The following is an 11,811-nucleotide window of genomic DNA, read 5'->3' as shown; positions in this document are numbered from 1 at the left end:
ATCGCCGCTTTCAGAGGCCGCCTTGGAGGGCGGGCGGCTGTCTTCGCGCGTCAGGGACCGTCCCAAAAGTGCCGTGTTCCCCTTCGGACGAAACCATGTAAAAGCTGACAGGAAAGGGGCCGCTGAGGGTGGGTCCTGAGGGTACCTGACTGAAGAAGAGGCTGCAGCTCAGGGGATCCGGGCTCGAAGGGATCCGCGCTTTTTCGACGCCGCTCCCAGGGAAGAGGAATTGGCAGACGCTCCCCGGGGCGAGGGGCAAAAACTACGCCTCCCGGCATTCCCGGCGGCCTCGACCGGGCCTGAGCTATTGGCCGACGGGGCCGGCTGGAGGTGGATGACGTGAGAGAGCGAGTAGAGCGTCGGCCTATCCGGAGCGAGGGGCGGGGTCGAGCCGGGCCTTGGCGGGAAAAGCAAAGCCCCGTTCGGGGCTGATGGGCGTTGTAGTCCAGCCGCGCGGCGGGGAAGGCGATGGCGCCGCTGAGGATCCGCTGCGTGGTCTCCTTCTCCTCGCAGGTGACGCGACCTCGGTTCCCGGGGCTCTCTGGGGACGGGGAGAGCTCGGACGAGCAGCCCGGTCGTGGGGACGCAGCCGCGCCTGACACGTGTCTGCTTCTGGGCCCGGCTGAGGAGCATGGGAGGGCCGGGGTGTGTGTGTGTGTATTTGACGAAGAGGTTCCTTGCACCTGATAGGCCTTTGAGTATCTACACCAGGGGTGTCAACCTTGGCCATTTTAAGACTTGTGGACTTCAACTCCCAGAGTTCCTCAGCCAGCAAAGCTGGCTGAGGAACTCTGGGAGTTGAAGTCCACAAGTCTTAAAATGGCCAAGGTTGGACACCCCTGCTCTACACTAAACCTTCATGAAATGCTTTCCTCTAATTTCCCCCTTTTCTGGGCCAGGACCCCAAATACCCCGTGGAGAACCTCCTGCTGGAAGAAGGGGTCCAGCCCTGGCTCTGCTGCCCCTTGGACCGCAGCCGGCAGCTGAGAGCCGAGTTGCAGCTGGAGCAGGCCGGCTGCATTGGCTACATCGACGTAGGTAAGCGGAGGGGAGGGAGGGGATTTGAAATGCTGTTTCGATGGGGGGGAGTAAAAGGTTCGTGTCCCGCTTCTGTAGGGCATGGAGCAAGAGGTCGCGGCTAAGGATTGGGCCCAGTTTGTTTTATTTGTTAAATTCATGGGCCGCCCACCTGAGCGGCTTGCAATCTTAAAATCAAACTGTATAAAAAATTGAATTAAAAAAAGATAAATAAAATGCAAGGAAGATCCAGTCAGTGATTTAGACTGTCATATACAGGTAGTTCTTGACTTACGATCACAATGGAGCCCAAAATTTTCTTTTGTTAAGTGAGCGTTGCCCCATTTCATGGCCTTTCTTGCCACGTTTGTCAAGTGAATCACTGCTGCTGTTAAGTTAGTCACACAGTCCTTAAGTGAATCTGGTTCCCCCCATTGGCTTTGCTTGTCTGACGGTCGCAAAAGGGGATCGCGTTACCCCAGGGTGCTTGCGACCGTCATAAATATGAACCGGGGCCCGAAATTTGATCAGGTGTCCACAGGGATGCTGCAGCAGTCGTAAGTATGAGAAATGGTCATTAGTCACTTTTTCAGTGCTGTAAGTTTGAATGGTCATTCAATGAATAGCTATAAGTCTCTGTCATGCCCTTGTCAGAATCTGATTCAGAGAGGGAGGCCGAGCAGCTGACAGGGAGTGGGAGTGGCTGTGGAGGAAACTGGGGAAGGGCACAGTCCGGCTGGGCAGAGCAGGGGAGAGGTAGAACAAGGGAGAGGTAGAAGAAGGGAGAGGGGGTTCAGAGGAAGACCCAGGCTCACCCCCTCTTCATCCTAGGGCACGCAAGGAGGAACAGAGAAGAGAGCAACGTGGGTTGCATGGCTAACGGGGAGGAAAGGGCCCTGATTCCCTTCATTAGCTGCAGCTGGGAACACAGTGTTTAAAAAGGGACGTTGCGCACAACAAACTGTTGAGAGCGAATTGTGAATTATCTTTGTCGGGGCTTATCTGGGTTTCTGGTGTCATCCCAACTGTGTGTGTGTTTGCTGGACTTTCAAGTCTGCAATTCCTTCTCCTGCCCTGTCAGGCTAATTGTTGCAGTGTGGTTTTGTGTGGATGTTTATTTACAGTTTGTATGTACAGTACTTTGTTTTCGGACTGAATTTCCTTCATTTAAAGCCTGTTTTGGGGAGAGTTTTTTTCTCCAGCGAAGGTAACTGGACACTGGGGGCAAAGTTGGAGGTATTAAAAGGACATTTCTTGCTTTATTTGACTACTGTGTTGCCTTTTGTGCCACGCCCCTTTGGGTCATCACAGCCGAGGGCTTGCTGTGCCTGCAACCGAGCAACTGACCGGTGGCTGTGCTGTGACTCGGCCCAAGGGAGGAGAAAGGGGGGGCCACGTGGGCAGGGGCCGGAGGGGCTTCCCCTGGAGAGTAAGAGGGTTTTCCCTGCTTTGGGTCCCCAGGGAACTCCGGCTCTGCTTTCCTCCAGGTCGAGGTGGGCCGCTCCTCCTGGCCTCCAGGTCGGGATTACCTCACCCTCCTCCCGACCACCACCTTGATGGTGCCGGCCGATGCCAAGTGGGACAGGAACCGCTCCGGGGTCCAGATGTTTAAAGAAGGTACGGGAGGGGGCTGGTCGGCCTTGGGTGGGTGGGTGGGGTTGGACTAGAAGGCCTCCGGTGTCCCTTCCAGCCCGGGGATTCTAGGGGCCTGCCAGCATGCCGGAGCTGCCCAGGTTACGGAAGATCGCCTTGGTTGTCTCGCGCAGGGGACCTGCTGGCTTCCGCTCGGGCGGAGAAGTGGGACCGTGTGCGGCTCACCTGCAGCCAGCCCTTCCACAGGCACGCCCAGTTCGGCCTGGCCTTCATCCGCCTCCGCACCCCGGAGGATACAGAGGAGAGCCGGGGGGCCCCCGCAGCCCCCTCCCCGGGTCAGGTAGGCCTTTGTGGGGGAGGGGGGGGAGAAACATGCATAAGGGGTTCAGGCAGGGGTGGGATTCGGCCGGCTCAGACCGGTTCTGTAGAACTGGTTGTTGTGATTCTGAGCCGTTCGGAGAACCAGCAAATGGTGTCCCAGGATGGCCCCCTCCCCTCCCCCCTGTCCCGCCCCTCCCCACCCGGTCAGTCCTTATGGCGCATGTGCAACATCGCTGACTGTGTTCTCCCCGCCCAATCACGCCTAAGGAGTTCCTTCTCCCCTCCCGACGATTAGTTGTTCTGAGGATCAGCTGTGCTGGGATCCCCCTCGCTGCCTTAGACTGCTCCCCCAGGAGGCGTCCTGGCCCCCCACCCTCCATTTTTTTCCTTCCTGGACCCCAGGGAAGCTTTCCGGGAGCAAACTCCCCCGAGGCTTCCCTGAGGCCCCGAAGGCCCCAAAACGGAGGGTGGGGGTGCTGCAAAAAACAACAACAACCAAGCCACGCCCACCCACTCGCATGGCCACGCCCACAGCCCCGGTTGTTAACCAATTTGAAACCCCCCCCCTTGGGTTCGGGGCCAACGGAACAGGGCGCTTGGAGCAGGATGGGCCCAACCGTGGCAGCTTTAGGACTTCAAGTCCCAGAATTCCCCAGCCGTCTCCCACGCCCTGGTTGCTGAGCGACCGGATGGAAATGGAGTCCTCGGCTTACAACTGTTCATTTAGCGACCGTTTGAAGTTCCAACAGCACTGAAAAAAAGAAGACTTATGGCCGGTTTCCACACTTAACGACCGTTACAGCACCCCCTGTGGTCAGGTGATCAAAACCGAGGTGCTTGGCAGGTGCTGACTCGTATTTACGACGGTCGCAGTTTCCCGGGGCCACGTGATCCCCTTTTGCAGCCTTCTGTCAATGGGGAAGCCAGTTCACTCAAAGACCACGTGACTAACTTAACTTCAGTGGTTCCCTTAACCAGGAAGTGGCAAGTAATGTTGTAAAATGGGGCAAAACTCACTTAACAAATGCCTGAGTTGGTCGATTGTGGTCGTAAGTCGAGGACTCTACCGTACCTGTCTGCATGAGTGAATAGTCGCAGAAGTTTTATTCCTTGTTCTTTGCCTTCCTCCTGACGCCTCCTCACCTTCCCAATTCCCCTTCCTCGGGCTCGTAAGTTCCTTCCTCTGTTTCCCCCTTAGCCTTCCCCAGAGTCGGCCCCCAGGCCAGGGGTCTCCAGCGGAGTCTTCGGTGGGACCCTTCCTCCAACAGGGCCGTCGTAAGTACCCAGCTTTGCCGTGGGCCGCTCCGGCTGCTTGGCCACTCTTTGATTTATTTGAAACAGGAATAAAACTACAAAAAAACCCAATTTAAGCCTGGTCTGCTGGAAATGTAAGCAGTCCCGGGGCCCCTTTTTCTACGTCTGGTGGCTTTGCCCGAAAATCAAGAAATATTGGATAAAAATACGAACGTGGATAAAAGAAATTACGCCCTTCCAAATAGACTTCAAAGCAGACGTTTTCCTATTGCGGATAATAAAAGGAAACTACACAAAAGAGATAAAGTATTTAATTCTGCACATAGTCACTACAGCGAGACTAGTGCTGGCGCAATGCTGGAAAGGAGACCACATGCCCACGGAAGGTTTAATAATCCCAAAAAAATCTGCGATTGCGCTGAAATGGATAAACTGACTCTAAAATGAAAGGAAAAGGAAGACTCAAAGTACTCCACGGTTTGGGAAAACTGGTACAAATGGATAAATGACAGAAATAAGCAAGTCAATAAATAAGGAATGAATAGGTCAAGGGGGATCGTGTATGAGAATAACCAGGAATATGAAATATGCGTGGGAACAATAACTGGCATGTAAGGACTGTCAAAATGGTTTGTAAAGTTTACAGTGTTTTTCGTCTTAATAAATATTGTATTTTGTATTGGATGTTTTTAAACGTTTCACAAAGATTTTTCCAAACAAACAAAACCCTACAAGACCCACCTAATCTGAAAGCATTGAAAGCAGCACCCATCGATTCCCACGTCTGCATCTGCCCCCTTGTCACTCAAAGAGGCTGAAAGTGGGTCTTCAGCAGCGCCCTGGAATCCTGGCAGGGCGAAGCTTTTCCCACTCGGGGTGGGTGTGAGACCCCGGCCCCCAATTCACCCAGGACTCTCTTTGCTTTGCTTCTCCTCCCCCCAGGTCCAGCCTGCAGGAGGAGAGGCTACTCAAGAGGCAGCTGCAGCACCTGGACTCCACCCTCCGTGGCCTGAGTCGCCCAGCCCAGCTGGTCCTGAAGGCGGCAGCCTCTGCCCGCAAGCGAGCCCCCCTCCTGCCCGCCGCGTCTCCCCCACCGCCGGCTGCGAGGAGCAGAGAGGCAGCCCCAAGCCCCAGGGCACCAAGTGAGTGGGGGTGGGGGGAGAAGAAGGGAGGCCCTGGGCCACCCCCTGGGTCCTTCCTCCAAAGGGGCTGCTTAGACCGGCCGCAGAAGAGATGCCCTGAGAGGCTACCAGGAGTGGTTGTTAAAGGGTTGGCCTAGAAGCCGGGAGGCGGTGAGTTCAAGTCCTGCTGTCTTAGGCATGAAAGCCGACCGGGCGACTTTGGGACCGAGAGAAGGGAAACAATGGTAACTCAGGGTCGAACCGAGGCCTCCTCGGTGCTTTCTAATCCCGGTGGGCTTTTTGTAGACCTTTCATGACCCCACGAGGGAACATCTTCACTGCTAGAAGGAGGGGGGAAGGTTTGCAAAAGTTGAGGAGGAGGAGGGGAGAAGGAAGAGGGGGTGAGGAGGAGGAGAGGAGGAGGAGGAGGACAACGACTGCAGGGTCCCTGGTGCTCTCTGAGCTTGGTGGTTTTCTGACAGACGTTTCATGGCCCAACTAGGGAACAGCATCAGCGCTAGGAGGGTGGGGGTGGGGGTTGCAGAATGGAGGAGGACTGTGGGGTCCCCGGTGCTCTCTGAGCTTGCAGACGTTTCGTGACCCAACTAGGGAACATCATCAGTGCTAGGAGGGAGTGGGGTTGGTGGAGAGGAGGACTGTGGGGTCTTCATGCTCTCTGAGCTGGGTGGTTTTTCTTGCAGATGTTTCATTGCCAAACTACGTAACGTGGTCAATGCACTGAAGATGTTCCGTAGTTGGGACATGAAACGCCTGCAAGGAAACCCACCCAGCTCAGAGATCCCTGGGGACCCCACCCCCCAAAGCAGCCTGTTGTTGGCCCCTCTGCTAACAGCACCCCCCTTTTGTCCCCCCCCTCTCCTGCTGGAGGTTTTGGGGGGGGGGGGGCCTGATGAGGTTTTCCAAGGTGACCTGAGGCCAGTGGGGCACCGTGGCCTCTCGGGGCCATTGCTATCTTTCTCACGTATCCGGAAAGTTACTGTGGGAGCCCCGTCCTTTTTGGCTCTGGGCAGCTCACAAACCGGCGGCGAAAGGGAATAGAAACCTGCAAAGGAAAAGTCTAAAGAGGAAAAGGAGGAGGAGGAAAAAAAGAGTCATTTTTACTGCAATTACTCTGCAGTTCGGCGCTGAGGAGGCTCCCTGCAGAGCAGCCTTTTCTGTTGTGGGATTCTGCCTTGATCGCCACCGGTTGCTCTTTAACCGGCAAGTCCTTCCCGGTGGGGTTTATGTTGCCGGCATGTTTCGTCCCTCAGGGCCCAAAGAGGAGCAACCCGCCAGGAGCAGCTGCTTGAAAACAAAGAGGAGGAGATCGCAGGGCGGCGCCAGGCGGTGAGTTGGCGAGAGCTGCGCCTTCCCTGGGCCCGGTTGGCTTTCTGGCAGGCTTGATTATGGGGCTCACGACAGGTAGCAGTCAGGTAATACCAGTCTGTAAAGCCTTAGCAAGGCCACACCTGGAGTCCTGCATCCAGTTTGGGTCACCAGACTATAAACAAAGATGTTGAGGCTCTAGAAAAAGTGCAGAGAAGAGCAACCGGGATGATGAGGGGACTGGAGGCTAAAACCTTCGATGAACAATTGCAGGAACTGGGCCTGGCTAATCTAGGGAAGAGAAGGACCAGGGGACACAGGAGAGCAGCCTTACAATACTTGAGGAGGGGCTGCCCCAGAGAGGAGGAGGGGATCAAGCTATTTTCCAAGGCAAACGAAGGCCAGACAAGGAACAATGGATGGAAGCTGACCAAGGAGAGATTCAACCTGGAAATAAGGAGAAACTTTCTGACAGGGAGAACCATCAACCCATGGAACAGAAGTTGCCCTCGGAAGTCGTGGGACCTTCATCCCACATCCCAAGAAGAAATTGGGCTGGCAACTGTCAGAAATGGTGTAGGGTCTCCTGCTTGGACAGTGGATTGGACTAGATGACCTCTAGGGTCCCTTCCAACTCTAATTATCTGTTATTATTCTGTTATTTTGAACTTGTGGGAGCTTCATTTCTGGAGGCTTTCTAGAAGAGGCTGGACGGCCATCTGTCAGAAACGGTGTAGGGTTAGGGGGTTAGACTAGATGATCTACAAGGTCCCTTCCAACTCTGTTATTCTGTTAGTCCTCGACTTACAGCCACAATGGAGGACTGATTTTCCATTGCTGATAAGGCGGTTGTTGAGTGAACCACACCTGAGTTGATGAGTTTTTTCCCCCCATGGTTGTTAACGGAATTGCTGCTGCAGTCATTAAATGAATCACATGGCCGTTAAGCAAATCCATCTCCCCCCATTGGCTTTACTTGTCAGAAATTGGGGAGGGGGCGGCGGAGAGACTTTAATCCGATGGGGATTCTGCATTGAAGGGGAGAAAAACCCACCTGGACGGGGAGGGTCCTCTTAAGCAAGACAGTTGTGAAGAGGGTCCTTGCTCCATTTTACGACCTGTCTTGCCGCAGCTGTTAAGGGAATCACTGCAGCTAGGTTAGGAACACGGTCGTTAAGTGAATCCGGCTTCCCCATTGACTCTGCTTGTCAGATGGCCACAAGCGCTGGGACCGTCACAATTACCAGTCGCGAAGGGTCCCAATTGTGACCCCGTGACCATGGGGATGCCTCAACGGCCGTAAGTATGGAAACGGTCCCGAGTCACTTTTTTCCAGCGTCCTTGCAACTTTGAACGGTCACTGAACAAGTGGTCGTAAGTGCAGGACAGCCTGTAAAAAGAGTTTTGTTTGTTTTCCCCTTCAGGCCCAGGAATGGTTCTCAAAGGGAGGAGAGACCCCACAGCCAGAGAGGAAAGCCACCAACCTGGGAAAGGGAGGAAGAGGAAGGAGAGAGCGGAGGAGGAGGAGGAGGAGGAGCTGCGCTGGGCACCTGCCCAATCTGCGCAGGTGAGCCAAGTCTCGGGGGGAGGGGGGGGTCCCACCAGGAGGGTGAAAAACCCTGCAGGTGGTGAAGGCAGAGGAAAAAACGCCTTGTGTGCAGGCCACGCCAAAGAAACTGGACACACAAGGAAATTTGTCTTGGTGCAAATGCTCTCAGTGTCCATTAAAAAAAAAAGATAAATTCGTCAAGAGTCAAGAATCATCAGGTGCAACACTTAAGAATAGTCATAGGGTAGAATAGAAGCATATAGGAATAGAATTTAAATAGAATGGGATGGGAAGGAACGTGATAGAGAATAGAATAGAATAGAATAGAATAGAATAGAATAGAATAGAATAGAATAGAATAGAATAGAATAGAATAGAATAAGGAATAGAATAGAGAGAATAGGAGAGAATAGAATAGAATAGAATAGGAGAGAATGAATAGAATAGGAGAGAATAGAATAGAATAAGGAATAGAATAGAATAGAGAAAATAGAATAGAATAGAATAAGGAATAGAATAGAATAGGAAAGAATAGAATAGAATAGGAGAGAAGAATAGAATAGAATGGAATAATATGGAATGATATGGAATAGGATAGGATAGAATCTTTTATTGGCCAAGTCGGTTGGACACACAAGGAATTTGTCTTTGGTGCAAAAGCTCTCAGAATACATAAAGAAAAAAATAAAATACATTCACCAAGAATCGTAAGATACAACATTTAGTGATAGTCATAAGTTAGTAATAAGCAATCAAATCATACTAGGAAACAAATAAAACAATATACATTGTAAAGATACAAGCAACACGGTTACAGTCATAAGTGGGAAGAGATAGCTAATAGGAAGGATGGGAAGAATAATAGTGATAGTAGTGCAGACTTTGTAAATAGTTGGACAGTGTGGAGGGAATTAGTTGTTTAGCAGAGGGAGGGCATTGGAAAAACCATCCTTGTGTCTAGTTGTTCTGGTGTGCAGGGCTCTATTGGGTCGTTTTGAGGGTGGGAGTTGAAACAGTTTATGTCCGGGATGTGAGGGGCCTGGAGATGTTTTTAAGTGATATTGTTAGGTGAATCAGTTGATAGCACAGTTCCTAAGTGGCTTCGCTGGTCAGAAGGTTGCAAAAGTTGTTCAGGTGACTCCAGGACGTTGCAACCGTCATAACTATGAGTCAGCTGTCAAGCACCCCAACGTGGGTCCTCCAGGAGCGTCTGCTGGTGGGCAGAGTTCGGGGCCTGTCCCCACCCTTTGCGTTCTCCCTTCCCAGGTTGCTTCCCTGCCGAGCTCCTCCCCGCCCACGCCTCCACTTGCGGGGAAGAGGTGGAGGGGGCGAGGGCCTCTCCGTCCCCCGCCTGGGGGTCCTGGGTGGAGTGCCCCCTCTGCCAAGGCCGCTTTCCTGCCTCCGAGGTGGAGGGTCACGCCAGTGGCTGCAGGGAAGACGACGCCTAATCCTCGGCCCCAGGCGGCTGCCAGAAGGGAGGGGCTGAGAGACCCTCCCTCAAGGTCCCCAGAACCGCGAGAGGACGCAACGGTCGGAGTGGCCGAACCGATTCCAGGTCTCCTCAGAGAGGCACCCGAGACGCTGAAAGCGGACCCCCGGACCCACAAATACGCAGCCCTTTGCCTCTGGGGCCCCCGTCGTCCCCCTCAAAGCGGATTGTAGTTACTACTAAGAGGGACGGCCTGCAACCTGGACACACTGGAACATTTCAAAGGTCCAGATATCGGGGCTGTTTTAACCTGTTGGCCCAAAAGACGGCTTTTTATGATGATGACGGTGATGATTTGCAGCAGGCAGGAAAGGGTGTGATTCGATTCAGGAGCCTCTGGGTTTCTGTGGGGGGGGTGGGGGTGGGGAGGAAGAATTGCTAGGCTGTGAAGATGAAGAGGGACTGGCATGGGGGCCACGGGGTGGGGGTCCCTCTGGAAGGGGTGCTTCAAGGCTCGTGGCCTTCAGTTGAAGGCCACCCAGGTTTTGTGGCATTCGGGGCGGAGGTTTCTCTTGGTCCTCTGAATTGGAGATGACCGGAGGGAGGGGAAGGGCGGCACAAGAGGCTGCAGGTTGTCCCCAAAATCCTAGCTGGCATCTAAGCGGGAACACGACAAGGGAAGTTTTCACACAGAGAAGAAAGTTGCTTTCCTGGAACAGTTTGGCTTGATTCCTTTTGCACATCTGTCTCTGTCTGTGTGTGTGTCTGTATGTGTACACAAAAACTTGCTTGAAATACAAACTGAAAGAAGGATTTGTGTGTGTGTGTGTGTGTGTATGTATATATGTATATGTAATTTTATTGAAGAAATGTATAAGCATTTTTGTTTTTTGTCTTTTTAATGCACATTTAAAAAAATGTTTTTGTCTAATTGTATTTTACATTTTTTTAAAATCCCTTTTTTGTATTTTAATCTTGTGAATAAAATAAGAGTTGTGCAGAAGAAAAGGTAGAAATATATAACAAGATAACATTAAATATATCACAAGAAGGAAAGATCCAGAAGAAATAAGAAGGCATAGTGATCAAGAAAGAAAATAGAAAAAATAGAAAAGAAAAAAAGAAAAGATTACGGTATATAGAAAGTGCCTTCCAATCTTTTTGACTGAGGTTATAAATGCATTTATATATAAAGCTATATCTTAATTTCTTTCATTCCGTCAGTCTTTCTAATCTTCAAGGCCATAAATCGCAAGCTCATTTTTCTCTTTTATTCAGCAAAATATCCAGTCACATAAACGTACTTGAACTTTCTCTAATCAGATCAGTTTTGTCCTCTCTGCTATTTCTGTTACCTTCACCAGCTGTTCCTCCATTGTGGATATTTCAGGGTCTGTCCATAACATGCAATTCTTGTTTGTCATAGTGATACCCATATATATTTCACATTTATCTCTGGGGGGTTTTTCCAATTCAATTCCATTTGTTTTCCCATTTTCATGTTCTTTGTCAACAATTGTTGTCTTTCGTCTCTTAATTATAAAACCCGCCATAAAGCCCCTGAACCTGTTACTTTTTCCATGAATATGTCTATTCCTTCAAGAGGTTCTTCTAAAAATTACCACTAGGTCATCCACGAACGCCTCTAATTCCTATATCTCTCTTAAGCTTCACTCCAACCATTGTCTACTCTTATTTCTCTTTGGACCTTCTAAATCTAAAATAAAAAGCAATGGTAACAAGGCCCATCCATCTAGTATTTGAGGGGCTGCCACAAAGAATAGGGGACGTCAACTTATCCTGCAAGGTGTCTGAAAGCAGGACGAGAAGCAACGATGGAAACGAATCAATAATTAGAATAGAGCTGGAAGGGACTTTGGAGGTCCTCTAGTCCAACCCCCTGCTCAGTGGAACAGAAGTTGTGGCTGCTCTGACCAACCCTGGAGGGTTTGAAGAAGAGACCGGACAGCCGTTTGAAGTGGAATAAGGATTCCTCTGCCTTGGACAGAGGGCTGGACTAGATGACCTCCAGGGCCCCTTCCAGCTCTGTTATTCTGTAAAATCACTTTAAAAGGCTTAAATTCAGCCACACAACTTCAAAAGGGAATACACTTTTTCATGGCCCTTGATTTCTTGAGCCCTTTCTCTTCCCATCCTTCTCTGCCCTCAAAGCTGCCTCTTCGCCTGGCTCTCTGGATCAA

At 51.5% G+C, this 11,811-nt stretch overlaps 1 protein-coding gene across 1 annotated transcript; it reads left to right on the top strand.

Moving 5' to 3' along the window:
* Window positions 1–130: 130 nt before the first annotated feature.
* On the top strand, window positions 131–10,801 carry XNDC1N (XRCC1 N-terminal domain containing 1, N-terminal like). Its single transcript, XM_087965894.1, has 9 exons — window positions 131–513; window positions 900–1,038; window positions 2,479–2,634; window positions 2,784–2,950; window positions 4,130–4,206; window positions 5,128–5,327; window positions 6,578–6,653; window positions 8,057–8,199; window positions 9,448–10,801. The coding sequence occupies exons 1-9, from the start codon at window positions 469–471 to the stop codon at window positions 9,627–9,629; spliced, it is 1,185 nt and encodes a 394-aa protein (XP_087822020.1). The 5' UTR covers window positions 131–468; the 3' UTR covers window positions 9,630–10,801.
* The last annotated feature ends 1,010 nt before the right edge of the window (window positions 10,802–11,811 follow it).

Source organism: Notechis scutatus, chromosome 5 (genome assembly GCF_049901735.1).
Source record: "Notechis scutatus isolate UNSWTSFEM ecotype Mainland chromosome 5, rNotScu1.2, whole genome shotgun sequence".
NCBI classification, from domain to species: Eukaryota; Metazoa; Chordata; class Lepidosauria; order Squamata; family Elapidae; genus Notechis; species Notechis scutatus.
This window is presented reverse-complemented; position numbering and strand designations above follow the sequence as displayed.

Coding starts and splice junctions, on each gene's coding strand:
- XNDC1N (XM_087965894.1), top strand. CDS start 469: ATGGCGCCGCTGAGGATCCGCTGCGTGGTCTCCTTCTCCTCGCAG. Junction 5,328..6,577: donor CCCAAGCCCCAGGGCACCAA/GTGAGTGGGGGT, acceptor TTCGTCCCTCAG/GGCCCAAAGAGGAGCAACCC. Junction 6,654..8,056: donor TCGCAGGGCGGCGCCAGGCG/GTGAGTTGGCGA, acceptor TTTCCCCTTCAG/GCCCAGGAATGGTTCTCAAA.